Source organism: Scyliorhinus torazame, chromosome 1, assembly GCF_047496885.1.
Source record: "Scyliorhinus torazame isolate Kashiwa2021f chromosome 1, sScyTor2.1, whole genome shotgun sequence".
Taxonomy (NCBI): domain Eukaryota; kingdom Metazoa; phylum Chordata; class Chondrichthyes; order Carcharhiniformes; family Scyliorhinidae; genus Scyliorhinus; species Scyliorhinus torazame.
In genome coordinates this window covers 389373043-389387262 of record NC_092707.1, presented here as the reverse complement: position 1 = coordinate 389387262, position 14220 = coordinate 389373043, and the positions used below count along the sequence as shown (strand labels likewise).

At 49.9% G+C, this 14220-nt stretch overlaps 1 protein-coding gene across 1 annotated transcript in view; it reads left to right on the top strand.

The window, feature by feature from the left end:
• The window catches only part of efcab2 (EF-hand calcium binding domain 2), a 184302-nt gene extending 170849 nt beyond the window's left edge, over window positions 1–13453 (top strand). The window contains exon 7 of the mRNA XM_072512946.1: window positions 13163–13453. Within this exon, the coding sequence (XP_072369047.1) occupies window positions 13163–13278 (116 nt within the window). The 3' untranslated portion in view covers window positions 13279–13453. The remainder of the gene's footprint in view (window positions 1–13162) is intronic.
• The last annotated feature ends 767 nt before the right edge of the window (window positions 13454–14220 follow it).

Sequence of the window (14220 nt, the reverse complement as noted above, 5' to 3'; positions counted from 1 at the left end):
GGTGTCGGCAATACACCAGGAGTTGAAAGAAGAGGGGGAAGCGCTGGTAGAAGAATTGAAGGGTAAATGGGAGGAGGAGCTGGGGGAGGAGATCGAGGAAGGTCTGTGGGCTGATGCCCTGGGTAGGGTTAATTCCTCCTCCTCGTGTGCCAGGCTCAGCCTGATACAATTTAAGGTGGTTCACAGAGCTCACTTGACGGGGGCGAGGTTGAGCAGGTTCTTTGGGGTAGAGGACAGATGTGGAAGGTGCTCAGGGAGCTCGGCGAACCATGTCCATATGTTTTGGTCATGCCCGGCACTGGAGGGGTTCTGGAGAGGAGTGGCGGGAGCAATATCTCAGGTGGTGAAAGTCCGGGTCAAGCCAAGCTGGGGGCTAGCAATATTCGGAGTAGTGGACGAACCGGGAGTGCAGGAGGCGAAAGAGGCCGGCATTCTGGCCTTTGCGTCCCTAGTAGCCCGGCGAAGGATCTTGCTAATGTGGAAGGAGGCGAAGCCCCCCAGCCTGGAGGCCTGGATAAACAATATGGCTGGGTTCATAAAGTTGGAGAGGATTAAGTTCGCCTTGAGAGGGTCTGCGCAGGGGTTCTACAGGCGGCGGCAACCATTCCTAGACTATCTCGCGGAGCGTTAGAGGAAGGTCGGTCAGCAGCAACAGCAACCTGGGGGGGGGGGGGGGGGGGGGGGTCCGGGGAGGGGGGGGGGGGGGGGGGGAGCTGCCTGGGAGGGTGGATGAGAAAGAGATAACATGGAGAGTCGGGAAACTGGCACGTACGGGTGAGGGCCAGTGTACAAAGCTGTGTAAATATACTACTTTGCCATGTATATATCTTGCTCCGCGCGATTTCTCATTTCTTTTTTTTGTTACCGGGGGGGGGGCGTTATTGTTTGTAAGGGAGAAAAATTGTGTTAAAAACTTTAATAAATATATTTTTTAAAAAAAGAAAAACTAAACAGTTTTTTTGCTGAAAATGGCCAGACTACTGTGCAATGTAAATGGAATTTGACTTACTCTGTAATTATAAACGAGTGGACCTGCTAATACGTTGTGGCAGTAATTGTTCATAGGATAAAACATCTTTCACTATAAAACAGTATGGGCGGGATTCTCCGGCCGTGCTCGCCCGACCACCAGGAATCCTGTCCGATGTCAATGGACTTTCCCATTGTCCGCGTCTCGCCTGTGGCAATCTTGCAGCGGGCAGGGCGGAAGAATCCAGCCCTATATCTTTTTCCTTTTTCAAAATAAATTTAGAGTGCCCAATTAATTTTTTCCAATTAATGGGTAATTTAGCGTGGCCAATCCACCGAGCCTGCACATCTTGGGTTGTGGGGGCAAAACCCACGCAAACATGGGGAGAATGTGCAAACTCCACACGGACAGTGACCCAGAGCCGTGGTCGAACCTGGGACCTTGGCGCCATGAGGCAGCAGGACTAACCCACTGCACCACCGTGCTGCCCCAGCCCTATATCTTTTAACTCACGATTGGAGAAGCCTGTTAATATCCACAAGTAGTTTTTTTTAACATATTTTCACTGTTAGGCCAGCATTTATTTCCCATTTCTAATTACCCTTGACAAGATGGTGATGAGTCCCTTCCTTGAAACTCTGCACTCCATGTGGTGTAAATATACCCGCAGTGCAGTTAGGAAGGGAGTTCTAGGACATTGACCCAGTGACAGTGATATAGTTGCCAGTCAGGATGGTGTGTGACGTGGGAATTGTGTGCTGGTGTTCCCATGCAATACGTCCCCGGTCCTCCTAGGTGGCAGAGTTTTTAGAAGGAGCATTGGTGAGTCGCTGCAGTACATCTTGTAGGTGATACATACTGTTGCCTCTGTGCGACTGTGGTGGAAGGAATGAAGCTGGTGGATGGGGTTACAATCAAGTGGGCTGCTTTGTCCTGGATGGTGTCAAGCTTCTTCAGTGTTGTTGGAGCTTCACTCAGCCAGGCGAGTGGAGAGTATTCTATTCTACTTCTTGTATCTTGTTAATGGTAGACAGGGTTTAGAGAGTGAGTGGTGAGTCACTCGCCACAGAATTCCCAGCCGACCTGCTCTTGTAGCCACAGTATTTACATGGCTGGTCCAGTTGAGGTTTTGCCCACCTGGATGTTGATAGTAGGGGATTCAGTGATGGTAATGTCAAGTGGAGATGGTTGAATCTCCCTTTTTGGCGATGGTCATGACCTGCTACTTGTGTGGCACAAATGTAATTTATCACTTATCAGCCCAAGCCCGAGTGTTGCCCCATTCTTGTTTCATGTGGACGTGGACTGCTTGAGTATTTGAGGAGTTGTAAATGGTGCTGAATATTCTTCAATCATCAGTAAGCATCTCCACCTCTGACCTTATGAGGGAGGGAAGTCAATGATGAAGCAGACGCACATGGTCAGGCTTGAGGAACTCCTGAGAATGAGGCCCTGGGTCTGAGAGGATTGACCTCCAACAACCTCAACCATTTTCCTTTTGTGCTGGTTGTGACCCCAACCCAGTGTAGAGTTGACTCCAGTTTTGCTAGGGCTCCTTAATGCCATACTCAGTCAAATGCTGCTTTGATGTCAAAGGCAGTCACTCTCACTTCATATCTTGAGTTCAGCTCTTTAGCCCATGTTTGACAATAATGAAGTCAGGACCTGAGTGGCCTGGTGGAACCCAAACTGTGCGTCAGTGAGCAGGTTATTGCTGAGCAAGTCTCACTTGATAGAACTGTTGATGACACCTCATTGTAAAAACTTTACATACGTGTACACTTACAATTAATTCTGCTTTAAATGTCCATTGCAAATGTCAAACTTGACAGAGTGTAAAGAAATGGGCGGCACAGTAGCACAGTGGTTAGCACTGTTGCTTCACAGCGCCAGGGTCCCAGATTCGATTCCTGGCTTGGGTCACTGTCTGTGCGGAGACCCAGTGACCCAGAGCTGGGATCGAACCTGGGACCTTGGTGCTGTGAGGCAGGGATGCTAACCACTGCGCCACCATGTTGCCCTCAGCCTCACCTTTTCACAAAACCCCTGATCCAAGAGACCCGAAACTAGCCTCCATCATGGCCTCTGCACCTGACCCGAGCTAACCCCATCACTGTGCTTAAGGTTTGTTCCTGTTCCTGTCTTTATAAAACTAGCCCAACGTCTGACTTGCTCACCATAGAAGATATGGAAGCAAATATTTTGCTAGCAAAAGGTTATAAAGGTTTTATCAGAAGACATATAATGGCACTTAAACTAAAATGGAATGTCTTAGGTCAAAATGAAAATGGTGTACCTATGAGTGTAGATTGCATGTATTCTGTTTGAAATATGGCGCTAATTCGATTGTCTCTTTTTAAAATGAAGAATTTAATGATTCAGAATTACACCTCTTTTGTAAAGAGAGCTCTTCCCTATTTCTTCGTTCCTTCTGGTGCTTGTCATTTGAAGTACAACTGAGCTAATTTATCAAGTATGTGGGTATAATTTCATCAATTATCAGAAAAATTATCTGCATCTCAGTTCTGCACCCTTATTCTAATCAGCGCTTGATTATCTTGAATTGACATGTTCCATTGAAACTGAATGTGATCTGATACGAATCTGGCTTGCATTTTTCTCAGCTTCTTCCAACAAGAATATTTATTTTGTACAGCATAATTACTTGAAGCTATTTGGCAAAGAGCATGTTTACTTTTCTGGCATTCGGGGAAGCAAGTCAGACTTCAACATTTCAAACATGACAGCACTTTCTTTCGGTTTTGTTTTGACTGATGTTTCATTTAAGATTTGCTTTCCCTTAAAGGTATACAGGAATTACTTTGTGCCACAGACAAGGAGAATTATTTTCTCTCAGAGGGTTTTGAGTCTCTGGAACTCTCTTCCTCAAAAGGCAGTGGAAGCAGAGTCTTTGAATGTTTAAAAAACATTTTTTTTTAGAGTACCCAATTTTCTTTTTCAATTAGGGGGCAATTTAGCGTCGCCAATCTACCTAGCCTGCGTTCCTTTTGGGGTTGGGGGGGGGGGTGAGACCCACGCAAACATGGGGAGAATGTGCAAACTCCACACGGACAGTGACCCGGGGCCAGCACCGTGAGGCAACAGCGCTAACCACTGCGCCACCATACCGCCCGTATCTTTGAATGTGATCTGATCACATTCACAGCGAAAACAGCACAAGAGGAGAGAGAGACGGGACAGCGAAAACAGCGCGGGAGGAGAGAGCCGGGAGATTTAAAAAGCGCGGGAGGAGAGAGCCGGGACAGCGAAAACAGCGCGAGAGGAGAGAGAGCCGGGACAGCGAAAACAGCGTGGGAGGAGAGAGCCGGGAGATTTAAAAAGAGCGGGAGGAGAGAGCCGGGACAGCGAAAACAGCGCGGGAGGAGAGAGCCGGGAGATTTAAAAAGCGCGGGAGGAGAGAGCCGGGAGATTTTAAAAGCACGGGAGGAGAGAGCCGGGACAGCGAAAACAGCGCGAGAAGAGAGAGAGCCGGGACAGCGAAAACAGAGCTGGAGGAGAGAGCCGGGAGATTTTAAAAGCGCGGAGGAGAGAGCCGGGACAGCGAAAACAGCGCGAGAGGAGAGAGAGCCGGGACAGCGAAAACAGCGCGGGAGGAGAGAGCCGGGAGATTTAAAAAGCGCGGGAGGAGAGAGCCGGGACAGCGAAAACAGCGCGAGAGGAGAGAGAGCCGGGACAGCGAAAACAGCGCGGGAGGAGAGAGCCGGGACTGCGAAAACAGCGCGGGAGGAGAGAGCCGGGAGATTTGAAAAGCGCGGGAGGAGAGAGCCGGGACAGCGAAAACAGCGCGGGAGGAGAGAGCCGGGAGACTTAAAAAGCGCGGGAGGAGAGAGCCGGGACAGCGAAAACAGCGCAGGAGGAGAGAGCCGGGAGATTTAAAAAGCGCGGGAGGAGAGTGAGCCGGGATAGTGCTGGGAGAGGTGAGTGCACAAAAGGTGTGGCAGGAGTGCCTTTAGACACGGAGTGCTGATTGGAACAGAGTGCATCTGAGTTCAGGTGAGTGACTGAGTTCGGGTGAGTGGCGAGAGAGGGCTGTGTTTTTGTTGGTGTTCGGGATTATCCTTGAGGTTCTATATTAAAAAAAATGTTTTAAATTATTATTTAAATTAATTAACTAATTGACTATGGCTGGACAGATGATGTGCTGTTGCTGTATGATGATGGAACTGGTGGATCCCATTGAGACCGTCAGTGACCACATCTGCAGCAAGTGTTGGCTGCTCGAGGAACTTCGGCTCAGAATTGATGATCTGGAGACCGAGCTGCACACACTGCGGCACATCAGGGAGGGGGAAAATTACCTGGACACTTTGTTTCGGGAGGCAGTCACACCCGGTAGAATAAGTACTGTTAATTCGGACAGTGGTCAGGGACAGAGTGGTGTGACTGCAAGGGAGGCAGGTAGGGGGATCCTGAGTTTAGGAGTTGAGGAGCCTCAGCCCTTGACCTTGTCCAACAGGTATGAGGTACTTGCTCCCTGTGTGGATGAGGAAGAGGGCTGTAGGGAGGATGCATTGACTGACCACTGCACCGTGGTACAGGAAGCCATTCAAGAGGGGGGAGCAAAAAGACAAGTGGTAGTTGTAGGGGATTCTATAATTAGGGGGATTGATGGCATCCTTTGTAAGCCAGATCGAGAGTCCCGCATGGTATGTTGCCTGCCCGGTGCCAGGGTGAGGGACATCTCTGATCGGCTTGAAAGGATTTTGGAGAGAGAGGGGGAGGATCCAGTTGTTGTGGGCCACGTTGAGACTAACAACATAGGTAAGACTAGGAAAGAGGACCTGTTTGGGGATTATCAAACACTAGGGACTAAATTAAAGAACAGGTCCTCCAGGGTTATAATCTCTGGATTACTACCCGAGCCACGTGCCAATTGGCATAGGGTTGAGAAAATTAGGGAAGTTAACACATGGCTAAAGGAGTGGTGCGGGAAAGAGGGATTCCATTTCATGGGGCATTGGCATCAGTACTGGGGCAGGAGGGACCTGTACCGTTGGGACGGTCTTCACCTGAACCATTCTGGGACCAGTGTTTTAGCGAATAGGATAAATAGGTTGGTCACAAGGACTTTAAACTAGCAAGTTGGGGGGAAGGGAAGTGTAAAGCTATGGACAGTATAATGGTTAATGGAGATCAAGGCAGCAGGTTACGTGACAGGTTATTATGTAGAGATATGGGTTCAAAGACAAGGAAAATTAGGAGAAAGGGTAAGAGGAAAAATAAATTGCGAAAAGTTACTGATCAAGGTGTTAGGATTCATAACAAAGACATAAAAAACAGCATAAGTGTACTTTACCTGAATGCTCGTAGTATACGAAATAAGGTAAATGAGTTGATGGCGCAAATCATCGTGAATGACTATGATTTAGTGGCCATTACTGAAACATGATTAAAAGATGGTCACGACTGGGAGTTAAATATCCAAGGGTATCAGACTATACGAAAGGATAGAATGGACGGTAAGGGCGGTGGTGTAGCTTTGTTGTTTAAGGATGGCATCCGGGCAATAGTAAGGGATGATATTGGTGCTATGGAGGACAAGGTTGAATCAATTTGGGTGGAAATCAGGAATAGTAAGGCGAAAGGGTCACTGATAGGAGTAGTCTATAGGCCACCAAATAGTAACAGGATGGTAGGGCAGGCAATAAGCAAAGAAATAACGGATGCATGTAGAAATGGTACAGCGGTTATCATGGGAGATTTTAATCTGCATATCGATTGGTTTCACCAGCTTGTTAAAGGCAGCCTTGAGGAGGAGTTTATAGAATGTGCCCGGGATAATTTCCTGGAACAGTATGCAATGGAACCTACAAGGGAACAAGCGGACCTAGATCTGGTCCTGTGTAATGAGGCAGGATTGATTAATGATCTCATAGTTCGGGATCCTCTTGGAAGGAACGATCACAATATGGTGGAATTTAAAATACAGTTGGAGGATGACAAGGTAAAATCAAACACTAGTGTTTTGTGCTTAAACAAAGGCGATTACAATGGGATGAGAGAAGAACTAGCTAAGGTAGACTGGGAGCAAAGACTTCATGGTGAAGCAGTTCAGGAACAGTGGAGAACGTTCCGAGCGATCTTTCACAGTGTTCAGAAAAGGTTCATACCGACAAAATAGTAAGACGGTAGAAAGGGGAAAAATCGACCGTGGATATCTAAGCCATCTACGCCATTTTTCGCTGAAGAGCAGGGGCTCTGGAGTCCTGTCCAATGGCTACCGCTTAACCAACACCAACAAAGAAATTTATCTCCTTTTTACAGTTTACTTCTTGTAGATGGTTGCTGTGTGCCAATTGGCTGCTGCATTACTGAAGATTGCAGTAATGGACACACTATTGGTAGAACAGGGCGGCACGGTGGCGCAGTGGTTCGCACTGCTGCCTCACGGCATCGAGGATCCGGGTTCGATCCTGGCCACAGGTCACTGTCTGTGTGGAGTTTACACATTCTCCCCGTGTTTGCGTCAGTTTCACATTCACAACCCAAAAAGGTGGGCAGCATAGGTGGATTGGCCATGCAGAATTGCTCCTTAATTGGAAAAAAATGAATTGGGTACTTGTGGTATTATAGGTATTACGGTACCAGATAGGCTAAAGCACCATTGGTGGGAACTGTATGCTTTCTATTAGTTCGAATGTATGACAGCTCCGCCCTGCAAGGCAGGTACAAGAACCCGTGCCGCCCCAGCAGCCTCAATTCTGTACCTGAGCTGCTGGGGGAAACATCTAGCTTATTAAAGCCTTCAGTTGGACTACAACCTCGCTCTAGTGGTCATTGATCATGCATCAATTTAATAAGCTAGTTTTTTAAGAAGAAAGGATGGAGCTCCGAATCAAGCCAGAGTGTCTGCAGCTTGGCCCCCACGCGGCGAACTCAGCAGCAATCTTTAAGCACTGGCTGGCGTGCTTTAAAGGGTATCTCGGGACAGCTGAAAACGCACCCACGGGAGAGCGGAAACTGCACGTCCTGCACTCAAGGATGAACCCGGAGATTTACACCCTCATCGAGGAAGCGGAAGACTTCGATGTAGCAAGAGAGCTGCTAAAAGGACACTATATTCGCCCGGTAAACCAGGTCTACGCCCGGCACCTGCTTGCAACAAGGGGAATCGCTGGAGGAATTCTACCATGCACTCCTGGTGTTGGGAAGAAGCTGCAGCTGTCCGCAGGTTTTGGCGAGCGAACACACGGAACTCTTAGTCCGGGACGCTTTCGTGGCAGGTATGCTATCTTCACAAATCCACCAGCGTCTGTTAGAAAAGGACACCCTGGGTCTCAGGGAGGCACGGGCCCTTGCAGGCTCCCTGGATGTGGCCTCCAGGAACGCCCGCGCTTACGTTCCCGACCGCGCGGCAGCCCCCTAGGCAGCGTGGATCCCCTCCGCGGCTGACCCCGAGACTTCCCCCATTCCCCCACAGGCCTGCACTACAAGGCGGCCTGGCAACCCCGAGGGGCCCTGCTGCTACTTTTGCAGGCAGGCCAAGCACCCCCGCCAGCGCTGCCCGGCCCGCGCATCCACCTGCAAGGGATGCGACGAAAAGGGCCATTTCATGGGGGTATGCCAGACCCGTGCGGTTGCCGCGGCCTCCGGCGACGAATGCGGACCGCAACCACAAACTTCTCCACGGGCCCCGTGCGGCCAGCGGTCGCCGTCATCTTCATATTCCAGGGCCATGTGCGGATCCCGGGCGCCGCCATCTTGTTCCGCGGACGCCACGTTGGAGGGATGGGTGCCGCCATTTTGTGCACCCCCAGCCATGTGCGACCAATGGAAGCTGCCATCTGGGATGAACCCCTAGGACCACAGCTCGGCTAACCACTGCCCGAAGCGAACTCTCAATTGCTGCGATTAGCCTCGGTGACTCTGGATCAGTCTCGGCCTCGAACACTCTCAACTGCTACGATGACCGTATTCATCAACGGGCATGAGACGTCCTGCCTAATCGACTCTGGAAGCACGGAGAGCTTCGTACATCCCGACACGGTAAGGCGCTGTTCTTTCCTCATCCACCCCATTAATCGAAAAATCTCCCTGGCTTCCGGTTCCCACTCAGTGGAGATAAAGGGGTTTTGTGTAGCAAACCTCACAGTCCAGGGAAGGGAGTTCAAAAATTTCCGTCTCTACGTCTTTCCCCACCTCTGCGTGGCTACACTCCTGGGATTAGACTTCCAGTGTAACCTTCAAAGTCTGACCTTCGAATTCGGCAGCCCTATACCCCCCCTCACTGTCTGCGGCCTCGCGACCCTTATGGTCGACCCGCCTTCCCTGTTTGTGAACCTCACCCCGGATTGCAAACCCGTCGCCACCAGGAGCAGACGCTACAGTGCCCAGGATCGGATCTTTATTAGGTCAGAGGTCCAAAGGCTACTGAGGGACGGGGTCATTGAAGCCAGTAACAGCCCCTGGAGAGCTCAAGTAGTGGTGGTAAAGACTGGGGAGAAGCATAGGATGGTCATCGACTACAGTCAGACCATCAACAAGTTTACGCAGCTGGACGCGTACCCTCTCCCCCGCATTTTCGACCTGGTAAACAGGATCGCGCATTATAAGGTCTTCTCCACGGTGGATCTCAAGTCCGCCTACCACCAGCTCCCCATCCGTACTAATGACCGCAAATACACTGCCTTCGAAGCAGATGGGTGGCTCTATAACTTCTTAAGGGTTCCCTTCGGTGTCACCAACGGGGTCTCGGTCTTCCAGCGCGAGTTGGACCGAATGGTTGACTGGTACGGTTTACGGGCAACATTCCCGTATCTCGATAATGTCACCATCTGCGGCCATGACCAGCAGGACCACGACACTAATCTCCGAAAATTTCTCCAGACCGCTAAAATCCTTAACCTTACATATAACAAGGATAAATGCGTGTCTAGCACCGACCGCCTAGCCATCCTCGGCTATGTAGTGAGAAATGGAGTTATAGGCCCCGACCCTGAACGCATGTGCCCCCTAATGGAGTTCCCCCTCCCTCACTGCTCCAAGGCCCTGAAACGTTGCCTCGGGTTTTTTAGCTACTACTCCCAGTGGGTCCCCAACTACGCGGACAAGGCCCGTCCCCTGATCCAATCCATAGCTTTTCCGCTGTTGATAGAGGCCCGCCAGGCCTTCAGCCGCATCAAAGCAGACATTGCAAAGGCCACAATGCACGCCATCGACGAGTCCCTCCCCTTCCAGGTCGAGAGCGATGTGTCCGACGTAGCTCTGGCGGCCACCCTCAACCAAGCGGGCAGACCCGTGGCCTTCTTCTCTCGTACCCTCCATGCTTCCGAAATCTGCCACTCCTCAGTCGAAAAGGAGGCCCAGGCCATAGTAGAAGCTGTGCGACATTGGAGGCATTACCTGGCCGGCAGGAGATTCACTCTCCTCTCGGACCAACGGTCGGTTGATTTCATGTTTGATAATGCACAGCGCGGCAAGATAAAAAACGACAAGATCTTGCGGTGGAGGATCGAACTCTCCACCTACAACTACGAGATCTTGTATCGTCCCGGGAAGCTAAACGAGCCTCCTGACGCCCTGTCCCACTGCACATGTGCCACCGCACAAGTAAACCGCCTCTGAGCCCTCCACGAGGACCTCTGCCACCCGGGGGTCACTCGCGTTTTCCATTTTGTCAAGACCCGCAACCTGCCCTACTCCATCGAGGAGGTCAGGACAGCCACCAGGGACTGCCAAATCTGCGCGGAGTGCAAACTGCACTTCTACCGACCACAGAAAGCGCACCTGATAAAGGCTTCCCGTCCCTTTGAACGCCTCAGCATGGACTTCAAAGGCCCCCTCCCCTCCACCGACCGCAACACGTACTTCCTTAACGTGATTGACGAGTACTCCCTGTTCCCATTCGCCATCCCCTGCCCCGACATGACCGCAACCACCGTCATCAAGGCCCTCCATAGCATCTTTGCACTGTTCGGGTTCCCCGCTTACATACACAGTGATAGGGGGTCCTCCTTTATGAGCGACGAACTGCGTCAATTCCTGCTCAGCAAGGGCATCGCCTCGAGCAGGACGACCAGTTACAACCCCTGGGGTAACGGACAGGTAGAGAGGGAGAATGGAACGGTCTGGAAGACCGTCCTACTGGCCCTACGGTCCAGGAACCTCCCAGTCTCCCGCTGGCAAGAAGTCCTCCCAGATGCCCTCCACTCCATCCAGTCACTGCTTTGTACGACCACCAATCAGACACCCCACGAACGTCTCCTTGTCTTCTCTAGGAAGTCCTCCTCTGGAACCTCGCTCCCGACCTGGCTGGCAGTACCCGGACCCACCCTGCTCCGAAAACACGTGCGGGCGCACAAGTCGGACCCGTTGGTCGAGAGGGTCCATCTGCTCCATGCTAACCCCCAGTACGCCTACGTGGTGTACCCCAACGGCCGACAAGATACGGTCTCCCTACGGGACCTGGCGCCCGCCGGAACCCCATGCACAACCCAGCCACCAGTCCCACCCTCCCCTCCACCGCAGCACCTTACAGGAGGATCGGTCCTTCTGCCGGCCCCGTCTAGGCCCCCCCACCCACCGACGCCCCCCCGCAGGCGCTCCCTTCCCAGGTCAACCGTTTTCCCACCAGCGCCGTCTAGGGGTGCCGATGCTGCCATGGAGATCAAAGCTACGCTCCCGGAGTCACAGACGCCCGAGCCTCCATCAGAGTCACCACCGAAGCTCCGACGATCACAGAGAATGACCAGGGCCCCCGATCAACTGATTGTTTCATTTTAATTGTAAACTGTAAATATAAACCATCAAACGTATATAGCTATCAGAATTGTAGATAGTTACCAAACACTGTACGGAGCTATTATGGTACCTCCATAACTAATTATACTACGTTGCCATGTTTTGTAGTTTCAGGCCACCATCCCCGCCGGACTCTTTTTTATATGTATTACGGTACCTGATAGGCTAAAGCACCATTGGTGAAAACTGTATGCTTTCTATTGGTTAGAATGTATGATAGCTCCGCCCCGCTAGGCGGGGTATAAGAACCCGTGCCGCCCCAGCAGCCTTCATTCTGTACCTGAGCTGCTGGGGGAAACATCTAGCTTATTAAAGCCTTCAGTTGGACTACAACCTCGCTTTATTGGTCATTGATCGTGCATCAGTACTTTAAATTAATTTTTTAAAAACACTAATAACATAATAATAATCTTTATTGTCACAAGTAGGCTTACATTAACACTGCAATGGAGTTACTGTGAAAAGCCCCTAGTCGCCACAATCCGGCCTCCGTTCGGGTACACAGAGGGAGAATTCAGAATATTCAAATTACCTAACAGCACGTCTTTCGGGACATGTGGGAGGAAACCGGAGCACCCGGAGGAAACCCACGCAGACACCGGGAGTACGTGGAGACTCCCACAGACAGTGACCCAAGCCGGGAATCGAACCTGGGACGATGGCGCTATGAAGCCGCAGCGCTAACCATTGTGCAACCTTGCTGCCGACGTATTGGCAGCAGCAGGCTCCGGGGCCCCCATTTGGTCCTGAGGTCAGGGCCTAAAGCTAGGGGAAAATCCAGCCCATTCTGTGACATGCGAGTAGTGTGAAAGGCATCATGTAAATGCAGGCTTCTTTTTCTCAGTGTTTCAGTTTACCTACTTCTTAAAATGCTTTTATACCAGTGTAAATTGTACTAATATTTGTGTCCAGTCCATTTCTTATTGAAGAGTTCATAGTGACATAAATAATTAATTTTTTTTTTAAGAAACATTTTATTGAGGTATTTTTTGGCATTGTAACAGCAGCAATATAAACAATGTACATGAAAATATAAACAGAGTGCAAATACCACCTCCCTCCCCAACAGGTCCCACCATTAATTAACCCCCTAATCTACGCAATAATTTAATTTTTCAAAGTATGTTTGTATTACATTCAGACATGTTTATTAAGAGCTGTCAAAGTAGTTGTTTTCCAGGGCATCTGTCCCAGCTTCACTATAACATCTTTCAAAACCGGCATAAATATTTGTTAGTGTGACAGTGGTTTGCAGTAACGGTGGTGTAATGACATTTAACTGTATTTGGACTCGACCTTCCCACTTTATTGTTCGATTTCATAAATGTGAGGTGGGTGAAGATGGCCATGAAGTTGCTTCTTCAAGCTTAACCATTGACCTTGGGAAGCGTGAGAAGAGAACGTGATTGTGTTATTTCTTTCATTCCATAGGGGAGCCATTTACACAAGAGGAGATGGAAGAGATGCTGTCGGCTGCTGTGGATCCAGATAAAAATGTTATCCTGTATAAAGACTTTGCAGCAATGATGACTGTTGAAGACACCTGAACATATTATGAAAGAAAACTTCAGAAAAATGCAACAGCAAGCCTACTCAAAATCAGCAAGATTTGCGATATATGGAAGCAGTCAATTTATTTTAAAATTGTAACTGTTAAACCCAAGTGAAAAATATAGCACAAAATATGTGTGAAACATGAAAAAAAATTAGATGACTGTTGTCCTTATTGATTGTAGCTGAATTATTACGTTTATTTTCTGTGTGTACAGATATTTATATATATATATATCTGTTTGGCCAAAATTGTGGGCCGCAACCTTCATGTTGAAAGAACAAAGAACAAAGAAATGTACAGCACAGGAACAGGCCCTTCGGCCCTTCAAGCCCGTGCCGACCATGCTGCCCGACTAAACTACAATCTTCTACATTTCCTGGGTCCGTATCCCTCTATTCCCATCCTATTCATGTATTTGTCAAGATGCCCCTTAAATGTCACTGTCATCCCTGCTTCCGCCACCTCCTCCGGTAGCGAATTCCAGGCACCCTACCCAAGGTCAACACCTCCACCCTATCCCCATAACCCAGTAACCCCACCCAACACTAAGGGCAATTTTGGACACTAAGGGCAATTTATCATGGCCAATCCACCTAACCTGCACATCTTTGGACTGTGGGAGGAAAGCGGAGCACCCGGAGGAAACCCACGCACACACCGGGAGGATGTGCAGACGCCGCATAGACAGCGACCCAAACCGGAATCGAACCTGGAACCCTGGAGCTGTGAAGCAATTGTGCTATCCACAATGCTACCATGCTGCCCAAACTTTACATCCCTCAGCATCTCGAGGGCTTGACCACCTTAGCCTTCCCTCAGGAGCAGCCCTTTTCACCCAGCACATAACCAGTACAGGATCACTCAAGCGTTTGAACAAAGCAACGTGGCTTAAGAAGATTTTTAAAGTTCTATTGCGGCAATAGGCACGTGCTGG